This window comes from Eumetopias jubatus, unplaced genomic scaffold (assembly GCF_037043125.1).
Source record: "Eumetopias jubatus isolate StellerSeaLion01/CBP00866 unplaced genomic scaffold, mEumJub1_p1.0 scaffold_16, whole genome shotgun sequence".
NCBI classification, from domain to species: Eukaryota; Metazoa; Chordata; class Mammalia; order Carnivora; family Otariidae; genus Eumetopias; species Eumetopias jubatus.
This window is the reverse complement of record NW_028274822.1, coordinates 68,038,293-68,056,840: the sequence shown is the minus strand read 5'-3', so window position 1 is coordinate 68,056,840 and position 18,548 is coordinate 68,038,293. Positions and strand designations below refer to the sequence as shown.

Genomic DNA, 18,548 nt, shown 5'->3' with positions numbered 1-18,548 from the left:
ACCTGCTGGTGCCAGGTTTGCTGAGCTGCTGCAGGTCATGCGAAACACATGTGTGAAGGTGCTTCCATTAGGGAGGTAGCATGGGGGCTAATCCCACACCTGTGCTTACTGCTGCCTCAGTGACTTAGTTGCTTAGCCTAACTCTCAGCATCTCACCTTGGGCAATGCTGTGAGGGTTTTGTGAATAAATGTCTATAGAATGCCGAGTGCGCAGGGCCTGGATCTACAGCCAGCTGCTTCAGGTCCTAATTTGGAGAAGAGCAAGGGATAGAAATGTAGTGAGTGGGACAGAAAACTATGCGCTCTGCTAAGTGACAGACTCTGGTGCTGGCAGCATGAAAAGAATGAGAAGGCAGTCCTGCTTCTGGGTTGGTTCATACCCGGAACATCAGACTTTGATTCTTAAGACACTTGTGTCTTAAATTTCAGTGAAAACTGGAAAGTTTCTGCTTCTGGAGGTTGAAATGGAGACTCCACAGGGGAAGTTTCTGAGACTGAGTCCTGTTGTCAGCTACCACAGTGAGGGGTGGCACAGCATGGGGCCAGATCTCAATACAAGGTATTGTGTGGAAGAAAAACACCCTAAACTAGGAATGAAAAGACCCAGCTTCCTAGATCCCCCTCTGACACTTACTGCTTTGTGACCCTAGACAGTTTACTCACCCTCATGGCTCACTTTTCTCTTTAGTTAAAGGACTTGACTCCATGATCTCAAGGGTCCATTCCTAGCAGGTAAGACAGTAAACTCCCTAAGGCCAGGGACGGTGTCTGTCTTGTTCTTTGTTGACTGTATATTGCATTCTGTAAACCTGCTATGGTCCCAAATGTGTAAGGGGTGAGGAGGAGAAGAACCTTTTGAGGGGGTTTTTTTCCTTTCTTATTTTTCATTCTTTCGTGTTTTCTCCGCTATTGTTGTTTTCTGTTGGCAGGACACATCCAAAGATCCAAATTTGTATTAAAAAAGAAATGAAAAAAGGGGGAAAAATTACCTAGCATAGTGCCTGGTACATAGCAGGTATTCAATACCTATTTGACGAATGAGTGAAATGGAAGATAAAGACAGTTCATTAGACCCTTCAAACCAGAAAATGACCCCAGTCAATGAAATTAACTACAGATGAAGAAACAAAAGCCTAGTGAAAAGGAAAAAAAGTCTTTGTGGTCACCCCAGCTAAATAGGAAAGGAACTGGACTCAAGTCCCAACACTGTGGAAGCTCAATAGATGGTAGGTCAGCACAGATTAGACAGGGAAGGGAAGGGGCCACATCTCGGAATATTTAGAGGAAAACATCAGTGTAACAAGATACTGTTCTGGGGGCGCCTGGGTGGCTCAGATGGTTAAGCATCTGCCTTTGGTACAGGTCATGATCCCAGGGTCCTGGATCGCACCCCACATCAGGCTCCTGGCTCAGCGGGGAGCCTGCTTCTCCCTCTCCCCCTGCTCATGCTCTCTCTATCTCTGTGTCTCAAATGAATAAATAAAATCTTTAAAAAAAAATACTATTCTGAACGAACTGGTGAAGTTTGGCAGTGGAGTAAGACAAAGTAAAAAGAACACATAGCATTTGGTTCAAGTTCCCCCTCTGTTACTTGCCTGTGTGATTTTAGGCTGGCTACCTAATCTCTGAGGCTGTTTCTTTTTCTAAAAAGCAGGGATAATAATAGCATCTACTTCACAGAATTTTGGTTAGAATGGAAGTAAGTTAGATGTGGTATGTGAAGAAAATGTTTTGCAAGCTATAAAATATAGATTGTTAATCTGTTTGGCCAGGATCCCCCCTAAGTAATCTCTCACTAACAAATCAACGTGGATCATTAACAACAGGGTTGTTGGTTTTTTTTTCAGCCATCTAGTTGTCACTTTGAAAATCAAATGGAAGGACCTTGAAAGGTGGGTAAATTTTGATGGAGGAGGGCAGGAGGAAGAAGATGTGGGCAGTTAGAGCCTAGGTAGTGATGCTTCATGGGAATATGAGCTGTGGGATCTTAGACAAGTTAATAAATTTTCTAAACCTGATTTAATTTCTTTTTGAAATTAATTTTTCAAATAAAAAAGTAACACATGCACAAGACTTTTAAAAATCAAATACTACAGGGGCGCCTGGGTGGCTCAGTCATTAAGTGTCTGCCTTCGGCTCAGGTCATGATCCCAGGGTCCTGGGTTCGAGCCCGGCATCAGGCTCCCTGCTTGGCGGGAAGCCTGCTTCTCCCTCTCCCACTCCCCCTGCATGTGTTCCCTCTCTCGCTGTGTCTCTCTGTGTCAAATAAATAAATAAAATCTTTAAAGAAAAAAAAAGTCAAATACTACAGGGGCGCCTGGGTGGCTCAGTCGGTTAAGTGACCACTGAGTGGTCAAGAGCAGATAACTTCAAGGCCGAGCATAAAGAGGACTGGCGCAGGAGCCAGAAACCGGACTCTAGACTTTGTGATTGGGAGAACCTGTGAACCCTCATCTGGGTGGTTTCCAATTCTGTAGAGGAGAGGTAACCGCCACCTCTGCTTTCTTGGAGGTTACTGTAATGTCACGTGAGACAGTGGATGTGAAGAATTTTTAAGAATTATTGATCACCATCTCTACAAATGAGAGAATATCATTCCTTTAGAAGAGATGGATGAGGTGATGGGAAGCACATGTAGAATAAACCTTGCCCACTGTCATGGACTGAATTGTGCCCCCAGCCCCGATTCTTATAATGAAGTCCTAACCCCCAGGGGGACTGTGTCTGGAGACAGGGCCTTTAAAGAGGTGATTAAGAGTAAAGGAGGTCATAAGAGTAAAGCCTTAGTCCAATAGGACTGTGTCCTTATACCACGAGGAAGAGACACCAGGGGATGTGTGCTCACAGAGAAAAGGCCATGGGAGGACACAGCAAGAGGGTGGCCATCTGCAAAGCCAAGGAGAGAAGAGGTAGGAGAAACCAAACCTGCTGACACTTTGATCTTGGACTTCCAGCCTCCAGAACTGTGAGAAATAAATTTCTGCTGTTTAAGCCCCCTGTTCTGTGGTATTTTATTACAGCAGCCTAGCAAACTAGTACACTCACCTAACAGCTCTGCTTCCCCAGAACAAATTCTCCCTTCATACTGAAGGATAATGCACAAAAATGGTTCCTAGAGGCACTCTGGCCAGCCAGCAAAGGGAGGAGGCAGTGTGGCTGGTGGTCAGGACCAGGTGTTAGAAGCTTGTCCTGTCCAGTTAATGGATTATGCTTGAATTGCTGAGTGAATGGAGACCAGCTTTGTCTGCTCTTAGACACTAAGTTTGTTTTCTTTTGCCTATATACCAAGATTCTGAAGCGCAACAGAATGATAAACTGTTTAAAGAGCTTTTAGTACAAGGGAAAGATGTAGGCCCATGAGTAAAGCTTAACTTTACTCTTTGTGATGTGCTAGGTAATTTGAATAATGATACCTTAGAAATAGGAGACAAAGTTTAAATCTTGGTTGGGAGCTCCGAGAGTAATTATGTGGGCTTCTTTTGAGCTTGAATTCTGTCAGAATTAAAAAGACAAATCTGGCAATTCTGCAGTACTCCCTACACATTAATTAACTTCATAGGTTTATTCATTCAGCAGATTTTCTTGATCACTTACTACATGCCAGTTTCTATTCTAAATCATACAGTTGAATGTGGGAAATATAGACAAGAGCCTGAGGATAAAAATAAATTCTATGGCCGGACATTTAAAAATCCATTTCAGTCTGGGTCCTGACAACCTCTTCAGTTACCTTCTACACTCCTACTCAAATGCCTTTCTCCAAACAAATCATCCCAGTGAAACATTTCTAAACTTTGTACTTTCACTCTTATCCCGTACCTGGATTGCTTTCTATACCTTATTTTAATCCTATCCATCCAGCAAAGTGTGGTAGTTAGCCCCTGAGAGGACCCCCCAATGATCTCTGCCTCTTGGTATTCACACACTTGTGTGTGGGCTGAACCTAGTGACTTGCTTCTAATGAAAACAATCAGCAACAGTGATGGGATATCACTTTTGAGATTAGGTTACAAAAAGACCAAAGCTTCTATCTTGGTTTCTCTTAAGTCTCTCACCCAGGGGAAGCCAGCACCAAGTCTTAAAGCAGCTCTGCGGAGAGGCCTGTGTTATGAGGGACTGAGGCCTGCCAATGACCACTTCAGGGGGCTTGAAATTGTTTTCTCCTCTACCCTCCCTATTCAGCCTTGGAGCTTAACTGCATCCTCATGAGAAACCTTGAGCCAGAGGAGCCCAGCTAAGCTGTACCTAGATTCTTAACCCATGAAAACTGTGAGATAATAAATATTTATTGTTTTAAGCCACTAAGTTTGAAGGTAATTTGGTACTCAGCTATAGACAACTAATACACAAAGTGGGGTAATTTGTTATATAGCAGTAGATAACTATACACAAGCCTTGGTTCAAATTGCTCCCCTGAATTGGCTTTGACCTTGCCTAGCCCAGAGAAGCTTCTGCCTTCTTTGAACTTGATGTAGAACTGTTTATCTCATTGGTCATTTTACATTTTTGCAACATTAGCTACCTTCTATCCTCTGTTTCTAGTCCTTTCCAAATAACCTAAAGTCAGTAGCTGCTTAAATTACTCGCTCAGAGTTAAGTATTGGCAAGGTAGAGAAAGGTTTTGAGAAGCTAGAATTTTGTATAAGAAAGGAGGTTTAGTTCATTTTTGGTGGCTGACATCTTGGACTTCCAGCCTCCAGAACTGTGAGAAATAAATTTCTGCTGTTTAAGCCCCCTGCTTATCAAAACACCTTGTAGGTGGGAAGTTAAAGTAGAAGTTAGAAGAGGAACCACAGCTTGGGAAGAACTAATTTTTAGTCTTCATCAAAGTGAGGCATCAGCAGCCAATACTAACAGCCAATTCTCCTTATAAGTTCTTTCTAGTGATTTCCTTCTTATTGTGTGAGGAGCTTAGCCTTCTGTTGGCAGTTACGAGAGGTAACAGAGGGTGGCTCTGGGGCACTGGGGTCACTTCAGAGAAGGGAAGCCAATTGTTTTCTCAGGGCCCCTCTCTCACGTTTATTCTTTTCAGGGCCTCCGTAGCAGGACTGTGCTAAAGCCCATTTCCTACACGTAGCACCATTTATTTAAAACACGCAGCACATATACACAAAAAAATCAAATGCAAAGGAAAAGGGGGGGAAAAGGCTGCTGAAGACCAGAGTCACTAAAAGTTCAGGCTAAGAATAGACAAGGAACTCTGAGAGCTGCTTGGCTATGTGACCTCCTGCAGGGGCTTGGCAATAAGCCCAATTCAGCTTTGTTTTTTTTCTATGCCTTTACAAAAAAAGAGCACTAGCTTGGGAGTCAGGAGACCTGGGTTCTAGGCCTGGCTCTGCCAGTGCTGCCTTCTATGAACTTGGGTGAGTCCTTCCCCTTTCTAGGCCTCAGTTTCCCATTTGTAAGATGAAGGGGTTAGGCTAGACTCCAAGATGTTCCAACCCCAATACTGAGAGAACACAAAGGAAAGTAGAAAGAATACTGGCTGGCCTGGGAACTAGGAGATCAGACTTCTTACCCCAACTTTGTCATTAAGAACCACACCTCTTTGGACCTCTGTTTCCTCATTCATAAAACAAAGTGATATATTCATTCATTCATTCGTTCGTTCCACAAGTATTTCTTGAATACCTGAATACCAGGCTTGGTGCTGGAGATAAGATGGTGAGCCAAGACAGACATGGTCTCTGTTCTTGTGAAATTTCCGGTCTGTTGGGGGTGGAGGAAAGGAGGAGAAGATTAACTGTAAGCAATCACATAAATGAGGGTGTTATTAATGTCAAGATAAGTGTGACAAAAGAAGGATCATACTTGGCTCTCAGTAACTGGGGAACGGGATAGTCACAACTTCCATCAATTTCAATGTCCTGTGATCCAGTAGGCATCTCTGCCAGGAGGCGAAGAAAAACCCTTTGAAAAACTAATATCCCAAAAAACAAAGACAACTTACATCTCATACCATAGCTATTTTTCAACTCAATTAACCCAATCAACCATCTATTGTGTACCTACTACAAGGAATCAACCTCCCAATTCCCGTCTTCCTGGAGCTTACACTAGTGGGCAGAATGGATTCATAAATTGACATAGCTATAAAATGTCTCACATCATTCTCTGATTGCTACTTATGTGCTTTAAATAATAATATTTATAAGAGTTAAGAATCAAGTAGGGACTTGGATGTGCTAGGGCAATCAGAGACATTTTCTTGGAAGTAAAAAATTGAGATAGGTCCTGAAGGTTTGCTACATGGTTTCAGATACACAGAAACAATGATATCGGGGTACAATGGCCCTATTCCCTACTAGTAAGCAGTATAGGTACATGGGACGTAGAAGAACAACCTAAATCCCCTTTTGCGCAGGAGGGACCCAAGCCTCACTCTTTGTCAAGGGGCAAGAGACCTCTTCTGTGATCTACTCTGAACAGCATCTCGTGGATCAGGAGGCCTGCTTCTGATGGACATCCTGACTTGGGGTGGCTACCTTACCCCTGTGAGTCTGTTATCTCCTATGTAAAATGAAGGTATTAGATGATATCCAACACCCCTTACTGACTAAAACCTGATTCTTTGTAAGAATTTCTATTCTCTTATAATTACACTGGTGGTTGCTGCCATGGAATATGAGCTATGGGATCTTAGACAAGTTAATAAATTTTCTAAACCTGATTTAATTTCTTTTTGAAATTAATTTTTCAAATAAAAAAGTAACACATGCACAAGACTTTTAAAAATCAAATACTACAGGGGCGCCTGGGTGGCTCAGTCATTAAGTGTCTGCCTTCGGCTCAGGTCATGATCCCAGGGTCCTGGGTTCGAACCCGGCATCAGGCTCCCTGCTCGGCGGGAAGCCTGCTTCTCCCTCTCCCACTCCCCCTGCATGTGTTCCCTCTCTCGCTGTGTCTCTCTGTGTCAAATAAATAAATAAAATCTTTAAAGAAAAAAAAAAGTCAAATACTACAGGGGCGCCTGGGTGGCTCAGTCGGTTAAGTGTCCAACTCTTGATTTCGGCTCAGGTCATGATCTCAGGGTTATGAGACTGAGCCCTGCGTTGGGCTCTGCTCTGGGCCTCCTTAAGATTCTCTCTCTCCCTCTGCCCTCCCCTCCCCTGTCTCCCTCTATTAAAAAAAATCAAATACTACAAAAGACTATTATAATGATTACAGAGTTTCTGTCTGGGGAATAAAAAAAGTTTTGGAGATAGATAGTGGAAATTGTTGCACAACCTTGTGAATGTAATTAATGCTGCTGAATATATGCTTAAAAATGGTTAAAATGGCAAATTTTATATTATACATATTTTGCCACAATTTAAAAAAATTTATAATGCGATACAGCAAAACCACTGAATTAAACAATTTAAGTGGCTGAATTGTATGATATGTGAATTGTATCTCAATAAAACTGCTAAAAAGGAAAACTTAAAAAACAAGAGTGTACCGTAAGAGTATGTTCTCCATCCCAACCCAGAACCTCTGGCCACCCCCACAGGCAGCTATTTGTTTCTTGTTTCTCCTTCTAGAAACAGCCAGGCATAAACAAGGATATGTGAAAATCTGTCATATCTTTTTCTTTTTTTTAAAGATTTTATTTATTTATTTGACAGAGAGAGACAGCGAGAGAGAGAACACAAGCAGGGGGAGTGGGAGAGGGAGAAGCAGGCTTCCCGTGGAGCAGGGAGCCCAATGCGGGGCTCAAACCCAGGACCCTGGGATCATGACCTGAGCCGAAGGCAGACGCTTAATGACTGAGCCACCCAGGCGCCCCTCTTTTTCTTTTAATTCAAATGAAGGAAGTCATATTCTGTTCTGAACTCTCCCAATTCACTTAATATTTCTCGTGTTGTTGCATATCAGCACATGCAGATATACTTTATTCTTCCCTGCTCCTGCATAGAATTCCACTGTAGGGATCCACCACAATTTATTTAATGAATTCCTTTATTGATAAGCATTTTGATTGTTTTTAGTCCTTTTATACAGCAAAAAGTGTTGCAGTAAACATCCCTGCACTAATGACTTTAAGCACATGCCTGATGATATCATCTACAGGATAAATTCCTCGTTCTGGTATTGCAGTGTCAACATATCAAATATGTGCATTAAATATTAATATTGCTAAATTGATTTCTCTAGAGTCTATATTAATTTATACTCCTACCAACAATTCATTCATTCATCATATTTGAGTCCCTACCATGTGCCAGGCACTATTCTAAGCCCAAATGAACAACAACAAGAACATAAAGACAAAATCCATTCCCTGATGGAGTTTACAAGTCTTGACCAGGGAAAGGGCAAACAAAAAAGTAAAATATGTAGTATTTCGGGTAGTAAGAAGTGCCATGTCTAAAATAAAGCAGAGAAAGGGGTGTTGGCCAGGGGTGGGGACTGGTGATTTAAATAGGGTGGTTAGGGAATGAGAATTCTAAGCCTCAGTTTCCTTATCTGTAAGGTGGGACAATAACAGTACCTATTTCATAGGACACTACTGAAAGAATGCTATGAGATTATATCTAGTACATGGTAATGAACATTTCCTAAATGGAAGCTATTGTTATTATAAACAAACTTATAGTTAGGAAAATCTGTGGCCTAGGGAAGAATAATTTGCCCGCAGCCCCAAGGAAAATTGCGGTTGGGCAAGAACCAGAACCCAGGCCTCCTGACCGGTCATGCAGTGCACTTCCAAATATACCAAGGGACCAAAAGCACTAAGAAGCCATCCTCCCAGGTCTGCTAATGGGCAACATAGTTTTAAGTTGAAGAGCTCTCTGAGAACGTGATTTTTGAAATCAGCAAGAGAGGAGGGAAGATGGGGGAGTACATAAGGTTCCTCTTCAAGGAGAAGCAGGCCAACTTCACTCTGGCCTAAGGCTGAGCCTGCTGGGGTTTACTCATAAGACGTTCAGATCCAGGATGGTGCTCCCAGCCAAAGGCAACAAGCTTTCTGGCTGCTGCTGGCCCATCTGCTCTGATGAGACTCTCCCAAACCCTGATCTCCCATTGGTTTCATTCCAAGGAATCTCCTGGAGGAAAGATAAGCAGCAGTTATTTCACAGCTGTAGAAATAGTAAGTTCTAGAGGGACATTTATATCTGTTTGGCTGGGTGAGATTTTTGAGTAGGCCAAGGATGCAGTGGTGGTCTCTCAACTCTCTTTCTGTGCCTTTTTCTAACCCTGTGGCACCTCCTCTCCCTGCCCAAAAGCAGGTACCCGCCGCTTGCCGGGCCTTCTGCCTACACGGAGCCCTCTCTCTGCCTCGGTTCTATCCTTTCTTCACTGAGAGTCTTATTCCCTCACTCATCCTAACCGCTCCTTTAAAAGAAGATGCTCACTAGTTTAACAGAGTCAACAGGGAGTAGGATTCAGAGAAATCAGCATTCTGGGCTTGACCTCTGTTAATGAGTGTTTGTAAGAACTTGGGCAACTCAATTATCTTTTCTGGGCCTCAGTATCTTTATCTACAAAAATATTTTATGTAATACGGCATTTCAAGTACCATGGAGTAGATTATTTTGCAAAGGGCAGAGACCCCAGGGATCTACCTAAAGACAAAAAAGTACACAGAGAGATAGTGAGGCCAAGGGCAGAAATTTTCAGAGTGGAGATGTCAGGACCCCTAAAATGCTATTAAAAGGTGTGTTGTGATGACCAGTGTCTGGTGAGTGGCATCAAGGATCTAGTCCTGGATCAGCTCTAAGGGAGTTCCCCCCTAGACAAGAGGCCTAGGTTTTAAAGCCTATTCTTGTATTGAGTAGGCCTCAATGCAAGGAAAAATCCAGACCAGCCTTGTACCATACCATGTCCACTCTTGAAAGAGCAAACATAAGTAAAAAGAACTTTGGCCCAGATCACCAACAGTTACTTGAACATCATGGTATAGGCCTAGCTGCAAGTTTCTTCTGCAGGGCTAAAAAGAGGACACATGAGAAACATTTAATCAATAAAAGGGCTCTTGAGCTCAAATTTGGGTAAGTGACATAAGAACATTTCAAAAGACATCAGCAAATGTGTGGGTGTGTCCACTTTTGTTTAAACTCTGGCCAGTTACACTTAATAGATGAAGCTTCTTTGGGGTAATTTGACAAAACTTAAAAATCTTAGTGATTATCACTAATAAGTGCTCTCTCTCAAGGTGGCGTCCATAATCTTAACTTTACACACAGAGAAAGGTGTGGGGGATGAAGACTTGAGATTCCGAATTTTGAAATAACCTGACAGTCACTACATCATTGTTCCTGCCTGGAAAAACGACCCACACTCCCAACTTTTCTTCTTTGGTGCCCCACACTTGGGTTGACAATGAACTCTCACAGGCTTGAGCCTTGCAACGTTGTTGGCACAGCAGAAGCACCCGCAGACACTTAGTACTTGGGTTGGTAAATCTACCAAGCCTGCTTAGATCCTCTCCCTGCCACAACACTGATACAGTCAGACCTCCAGAGTCAGCGGCGCATCCCAGCTGAGAAACACTGAAGGAGGGGTGGCACTGTTTTCGCAGAGTCTTCAGTGACTTTCCACTGAGCTGTGGGAAAATTTGACAGTTGACTGTGGCTGAATCATAACTCAGAGGTCCTGACCAGTCAGATCTTTGAAGATTCCTTTCATTCCTTTCCCAAAAGGGGAACCTGGCAAACTCCAATTGGTTAATTCCATTTACCAAGGTTGCAAGGAACAGAAGGTAAATGGAACCTTATTGTTGTCAGGCACTTTTTATAGGTTTTTTTCATTGAATCTTCATAACCATTCAGTGGGTTATTTACTATTAGTATCCCTAGTTGACAGATGAGGACACTGAGGCCCAGAGAAGCTAATAACTTGCCCACAGTCATACAACTTGGGTAGGAGGTGCTGAGATAGTGTAGCATCCTGACTCCAGAGTCTGTGCTCCTAACCATTATGTTATACCATATCTAAACACCAGCACAGATATTCCAAGCTCAAAGGCACTTCGGATATCATAGATCAATCCCTAGATTTTGCAGCTGAGAAAATAGACCTAGTGGGATGATGGGAATTGCCTAGCGACAGAGCCAGGATCTGAGGCAGGTCTCTTCACTCCAGGGTTCAATGCTCTCTGTTGTATCAGAAGGCCTTGGGTTCCCTATATCATCTTAAGAATGTGGAGTCCTTTGATACCTCATCCCTTATTCTTTAGGGAATAGGAACTTAAATTTATATAAACATAAAAATGCTTTCATATCGTTTTTCTACCATATACTGATCTTCCAATTCTTCCTACCCCTTTTTTAGAAGTCCTTTTTTTTTTTTTTAACTTGGCTCCTTTTTGCCTTCTCCTTTTTTTAAATCTCAAGAAAATGAAAGCATTTTCAGATAGGATAAAAAAAATCTTTAACCAACTTTCCCTTCTTTTACCAAAGCATTTTATTTTACTTTATTTTTTGAGGGGGGAGGGGCAGAGGGAGAGAGAGAATCTTAAGCAGGCTCCACACCCAGCACGGAGCCCGATGCAGGGCTCAGTCTCACAACCCTGGGATCATGACCTGAGCCAAAATTAAGAGTCGGACATTCAACCAACTGAGCCACCCAGATGCCCCTACCAAAGCATTTTAAACACTGCTATTCATTGATGATTTCTGTCAATCATCCAATTAGCATTTTTTATTCTCACACTACCCTCCTCTGCTCCCTCTTCTAAGGGGATGACCAACTAAGGCTCGGTATGTCCCCTTAGCTCCCTGTGTCCAACTGCAGGCCTTACTCTGTTCACGTTTTTCCTCACGTCCTGCTCCTTGTCATGAGATAATGTCCTTACTGCTCCCCAGGCAGTCTCTATACAGTGACCTTGGTCTCATTCTTTCCCACCTCCTTCTAAATCTGGACCAACAATTTTTTTAAAAAAGATTTTATTTACTTGACAGAGAGAGACACAGCGAGAGAGGGAACACAAGCAGGGGGAGTGGCAGAGGGAGAAGCAGGCTTCCCGCCGAGCAGGGAGCCCGATGCGGGACTCGATCCCAGGACGCTGGGACCATGACCTGAGCCGAAGGCAGACGCTTAATGACGGAGCCACCCAGGTGCCCCTGGACCAACAAATTTTAAAGGGGTGGGAATGAGCCTGGAAACAACATGTGGCAGGCAAGTGTTTGGTCTTTGTAGTCCAACAAATCCTCACCCCTCTGGGCAAGTTAGTTAGCCTTGCTGAGCCTCACACGTCAAGTGGACAGGAGACCCCCACTTCAAGGTGATTATGAGAATGGAATGAAAGAATGTATAAAAGTGTTAGGAGATAGCCTAGCACACAGCAGATACCGCCTTCTCCCTATTCTGGCTCCTTCCCCTTTTTTCACAAAAATGTTCAAAAGAGTTTCATTTTTAAAAAAGCCAGATCTCATCCTCAAGCAATGAACTGTTCTTTCTCCTTCCTGTCGTTCCAAGCTTATTCAAAGCTTAATCTCACAGTTGTCCCTTCTTCTCCCTATTCAATTCATTTTGGCCACTATATATTGAACTACTAGGGACAGCTTAGCCCATTTCAATGCTCTCCTCAACTCTGAATTCAATTAACTCTTGTGAATTGACCCCTCAAGAATTAACTACTACCTGGCACTCTGACCTTGGGCGGCCTGCTCATTTCTGCATCTCCTCTAACTTCTCTGAACACTGCTGTCTCAGTCACTTTCTACCTCTCATCTTTCTGCATCCTGTGTTCAGGTGATCTCTTCCTTTCCCATGGACTCAACCACCACTATTTACTAAGATTCCCAGCTCTCTCTCTCTCTAGTCTAAATTCTAATCCTTAGGTTCCAGACCTGAATTTCCAGCTGGTCACAGGAATCTCTCTTTGGAAGTTCCATAGGTATCTAAATCTCCAAGTTTGCTCTTTTTCCCTCATGGCTCCTGTTTCCTAAATGGCTCCACCATCAAACCAATTCTCAAGGAAGAAACCTGAGTCATCTTGAGTGTATTGTCTATACTCCATAGTCTGTATTTGGATGGTCACAAATCCCTTTTAATTCTCACAATATCTCCTGAATTCATCCTATTTCCAGTGCCTTAGTTCAGGCCTTTGTCATGCCACAACTGATGCTCCAGACTGAAGGCCCTGACTTCCAGTCCCTCTCCTCAGATCTGTGATTTATCTAATTAACAGATCCGAGCATTAATCACCTGCTCTAAAGTCTTCCATAGCAGTGACCCTACAAAATCCTGAATATTTACATCTCTAGCTCCCCATTAGAATGGAGGCACCTCTTATTAATTATTGTATCCCACTGCCTACTAGAGTCATTAAATATGCATAAAGAAAGCACATCAAATGAATGAATACAAGCCCAGAACAATACCGTGTATAGTAGAGAATACAAAAGAAATATAATATGGTCCCTATCCTCTAGGAGCTTATACTCTAGGTAGTATACTGGACAAAAGAAACATAAGAAACTACAGTATTAGGTACCTAAACTGAGATACAAAGTCCAAATGCCAGAGGATCTCAGAAGAGAGAGGTGAGTGTAAGATGGAACTGCTGATAAAGGCCTCCCACAGGAGGAGATACTTCCTGAGGACCTTAAAGGATATGGGTGGGGTTTGTGAGGGCATTGGTGGAAGGGGAAGGATGCTCCAGGATGGAAATGGCCAGTAAACAGTACAGTGCACTGGATGGACAAAAAGGAGCGTGGCCTAATGGGAATGAGAGACTATGTTAGGGGACAGTGAGACTAACCTGGAGAGATAAGGTGGTCCCGAAAGCAGAGGCCCTCAGAGAGTCAGGAAAAAAGGAGTTTACCTTGAATTAGAAAGCTGTAACTTTTTTGAGTGTTAATAATAATGCAAAAACAATCATATACAAAAGCTATCATAACATAAAAGCTATCTTTTGATACACACACACACATACTCTTAACACAGCAAAGCTTTGAGATAGAGACTATTATCACCATTTTACAGATGAAGAAACTGAAGCACAGAATAGTTATATAACTTCCTTGAGTCCACACAGCTGTGTGCAAGGCCCTGTACTACTGGCACAGATAAAGAACATAGTTCCTGTGTTCAAAGATTTCAAAATCCAACCAGAGACAGGTACTCAAATTAGTACCTCATAAATAATTATTCATAAATCAATGTGTTAGGTATTGTAACAGATACCTACCCAAGATGGGAGTGTTATTTTAGGAAAACTAATGTAAAACAGCTCTGTCAGGAGACAAAAGAAATCAGAGAAATGAGCTTCCTAGCTAATACAGTGATCCAGGCGAGCTCCAGCGAGGAAGGTAATGATGGTGGATACAGTAAGACTGGAAAAGGGGCAGAATGCAAGACGTTTCAAAGGCAGAAAGGACAGTAACAGGTTTAATGTAAGTTTTTTGTTTTTTAAAGATTTTATTTGTGAGTAATCTCTACACCCAACGTGGGGTTCGAACTCACAACCCTGAGATCAAGAGTTGCATGCTCCACTGACTGAGCCAGCCAGGTGCCCCCAGACTGAAGTCTGGGAAGTCTGGGAAGCTTAAAGAAGGATGTTAATAAGGGAAAGACATATTCGTTTGAAGGTATACTGAGTTGAAGACAAAGTAGGACTGCTCTGCTCTGGGAGAATGTAAAAGGCCTTAATATAGTAAGATTTAGAAATGTGACTTTTAAAATTGTTAGTACCCAGCCTTGAGTTGTATATAAAGAAAGAATTTTTAAACATTTTAATTAACTCTCTGCCAGTAGGATGGCCTCTATGTATTTTCTATGGTTTTATTTTCTCCTCACATTCTGCTAGTCTCTATTATCAATGCTGTTTTATATCATCCTTTCCACAGAAATGAGATATGATTATAATGTAATAAAGCTGATGTTTAAACATACAAGAACTTATCTGAGACCAATTCCAAAAATGCTGTTTTTGTTCATCACTTTTCTGGAAATTGCTGGCTCTGGAGTTGCTTTCAGGGTCAATCTATAACCCACACTTGTTAACACACTTGTTAACATCGCAAACCTGATCACCCATTAACTTAGCTCTGAGTTAACTTTTCTTGTTTTTGTTTCTTCAAAAATAAAATCTACCGTCCCCCCTAAAAAACAAACTGGATTTCTTGAGCATCAACACTAATGCTCTAGAGGTTGTGCCACAGGCTCTGTAGGCAGTTTAGGGAGAGGCTTTCCTCTTTTTTTTTTTTTTAAAGATTTTTATTTATTTATTTGGCAGAGAGAGCAAGAGAGCACGAGTACAAGCAGGGGAAGCAGCAGGCAGAAAGAGAGAGAGAAGCAGGCTCCCCGCCGAGCAGGGAGCCTGGATGCGGGGCTCCATCCCAGGACCCTGGGATCACGACCTGAGCTGAAGGCAGATGCCCAACCGACTGAGCCACCCAGGTGCCCCAGGGAGAGGCTTTCTAAATATTCTGAAGAGTGGCAACATCACTATGGGGAAGGGTTGCTCCTACTGAGAGTGGGGCATTGTACTGCTAATTATTTTATAGATCTACTTTTCTTTTTTTTTTAAGATTTTATTTATGTGAGAGAGAGAGAATGAGAGAGAGAGAGCATGAGAGAGGGGAGGGTCAGAGGGAGAAGCAGACTCCCCGCCGAGCAGGGACATCCCTGCTCGGGGATGTCCGACATCCCCCGATGTGGGACTCGATCCTGGGACTCCAGGATCATGACCTGAGTCGAAGGCAGTCACTCAATCAACTGAACCACCCAGGCGCCCCAACAGATCTACTTTTCATTTAACCTTTGGAGCAGCCAGACATGCAAGTCCTATCATCTTATGCTAAAGAAGAGGAAAAGAAGGTCCAGAAAAGTTAAGTAACTTGTATTAGTTATAAACCTAATACAGAGCTCTGCCAGACTTTAAAAACTTATGATTTTGCCACCATACTATGCTGCTTCTGATAAAATAAGAACATTGCTTCCCAATGGATGGTAAAGTTACTAGTTAAAGGATATCAATACTAGGGGCGCCTGGGTGGCTCAGTTCATTAAGCATCTGCCTTTGGCTCAGGTCATGATCCCAGCATCCCCGCATCGGGCTCCTGGCTCAGCGGGGTGCCTGCTTCTCCCTCTCCCTCTGCCTCTCCCCCTGCTCATGATCTCTCTATCTCTGTGTCTCAAATGAATAAATAAAATCTTTTAAAAAGAATAAAGGATACCAATACTATATAATCACATCTCACGTAGCCATAACTTTAATATTCTTTTAATTTCATTGGTTTCCCCACCACTTTCTGTAATCTATTAACTCAGGAAAATGTAAACAACCCAGCCATGAAAATGTGTCATAGAACTTGAATTATGTCTACCTTATAGAGATATAGAACATTAGCAATAGAAAGGTCTTTAAATCATCAGGCCTGACTCCCTCAGATTACAATATTACTATATGGATGGTGTAAGTATGTTATAATCCAGATCAACAAGCAAATAGAATTTCCTTGTGTTTGTATAATGTGTTCAACTGAAGGCTATTGTATATTTATCATCAGGGGTTTTATTCATGAACATTCAGTTGAATACAGACAGTTTTACTTATTCCTCTTTTAAATTCTACTCATTCACCAGTGGTATGTCATACACATTTATATATAGCAGACGCTTATACTATCTTCAACTGAATTGGAAGGCTGCAGGCTTGAATTATTTAAGAGAAAAACATTTCCACTTGTCCTGCCAAACACATTGATCAATGCTCACTTAAGTGATGCAATCATCTCCTCTCATTTTGTAAGGGCTACTCTCTTCAGGTGACTAAGCAGTCTGCAATCTTCCTTCCTTTAATCGGATTATTTTGAGGCTTGTCTTCTCCTTCCGGTTTTTACAACTTCATACAATCATTTTCTCCTGTGAATATGGTTAATGGTTTCAGGGCTAGAGTCTCTAGCACACATATATCTAGAACTCTCTAGACATCTTTCCATATACTGGTACAGTGCAACACTTTATCTACTCTGCTGCTCCAGACAGACTGGCTACTCTGCAGTGGTCATCTTTTTCTGCTTGCAGTCTCGCTTTTCCTTTTTTTTTTTTTTTTTGTATGGACCTTCCTGGGTCTTCTACACATCCTCTGGCTCAGATGTTCTCCCACCTCTGGACCTGTGTGGCACTTTCAGTAATGTTATCACCTAATATTATAAACACAGCTATTGTTTATCAAGCACTAACCATGTGCTATGTCTGGAGCCTTGTGTATATAATACAAACTACCCAGCTTTTCCTCCTACCCCTTCATAACACACTTCCTGTACCTTATAAAGGCTCTTATAGGTCCAGCACAGTGCCTGGTACATAGCAGGTGCTCAAGAAATTTCTACAGGAGACATTATTATGATGATGAAAACAAGCACCACAACTTATTCATGTTTCACCCCAGTGCCTAGCACAATGTCTGGCACATTCAACACAGGTTTACAAAACTAACCAGTGAAGAGAACAAATATTAAACACCTATAAGATCTCTGTGAAGCAAGTTGTACAGCTTGCCACGGACTGCTAAAACTAACTCTTTAGAGTCCAGACAGAAAAAGTACCCAGCTATTAAGTTAACAGAGATGGGGCGCCTGGGTGGCTCAGATGGTTAAGCATCTGCCTTCGGCTCAGGTCATGATCCCAGGGTCCTGGGATCGAGCCCCGCATCGGGCTCCCTGCTCAGCGGGAAGCCTCCTTCTCCCTCTCCTTCTACTGCTCCCCTGCTCGTGCTCTCTTGCTCTCTCCGTCAAATAAATAAATAAATAAAATCTTAAAAAAAAAAAGTTAACAGAGATGGAGCTAGGGAGCCCAGAAGCACAGCTCAGAATTCCAGCAGGACACATACTAGGTTCAGGAAGTTCTTGTTGGCTAGCGGCTGCAGAGGCTGAGTACAGAAGATGCGCTTCTATGGATTGCTCTGGCACAGGCCAATATCAGTTTGGCTCCCCAAGTGTAGATGGCATGGTCAGACCAACTCCCTTAATCGGGGAGAAACCTGGGACTGTAAGAAATGCTCATGATAATCAAGGGGGCCCCGATTCTTAGAGAATTGAAGCCTCTATCTGCCGCACCCACAGAGATCCAAAGGTGAGGCTCTGGGGCCGTGAGATTTAGCAGCAGGCAGTCCAGGAAACAGTGTTAGAGTCTGGCAAGAACTAGCAGGGCCCGAGTGCGCCTGGGTGGCTCAGTCAGTTGAGCCTCTGACTCTTGGTTTCAGCTCCGGTCATGATCTCAGGATCACGGCATGGAGCCCCATGTTGGGCTCCACAATCAGCGGGGAGTCAGCTTGGGATTCTCTCCCTCTCCTCCCTCTGCTCCTCCCCCTGCTGTGCTCTCTCTCTCTCTCTCAAATGAATAAATAAATCTTAAAAAACAACAACAAAAAGAACTAGCAGGGCCCAGCAACCAGAATGAGACTCAAAATCTAGATTCAAGTCTTTGGCAGTGCTAAGTTTGAAAGGTGACGGTGCACTGTGATGGGTTTAAGGAAACAAAATGTAGCTTCCATTACTGAGCTGGAATGCAAGAAGGCTTAATGCTTCAAATATAGTAGACTAGTTATCCGATTTGGGGCATTCATTCAGGCAGGACAAGCAGCAAGGTTGAGATATGCAGTAGGACTCAGA

At 42.7% G+C, this 18,548-nt stretch overlaps 1 protein-coding gene across 1 annotated transcript in view; it reads left to right on the top strand.

Annotated features, from left to right (window-relative positions):
* Positions 1 to 536: 536 nt before the first annotated feature.
* The window catches only part of UPB1 (beta-ureidopropionase 1), a 54,298-nt gene continuing 36,286 nt past the window's right edge, over positions 537 to 18,548 (top strand). Inside the window, exons 1-2 of the mRNA XM_088019403.1 lie at positions 537 to 559; positions 1,848 to 1,892. Coding sequence (XP_087875529.1) covers positions 537 to 559; positions 1,848 to 1,892 — 68 coding nt within the window. The remainder of the gene's footprint in view (positions 560 to 1,847; positions 1,893 to 18,548) is intronic.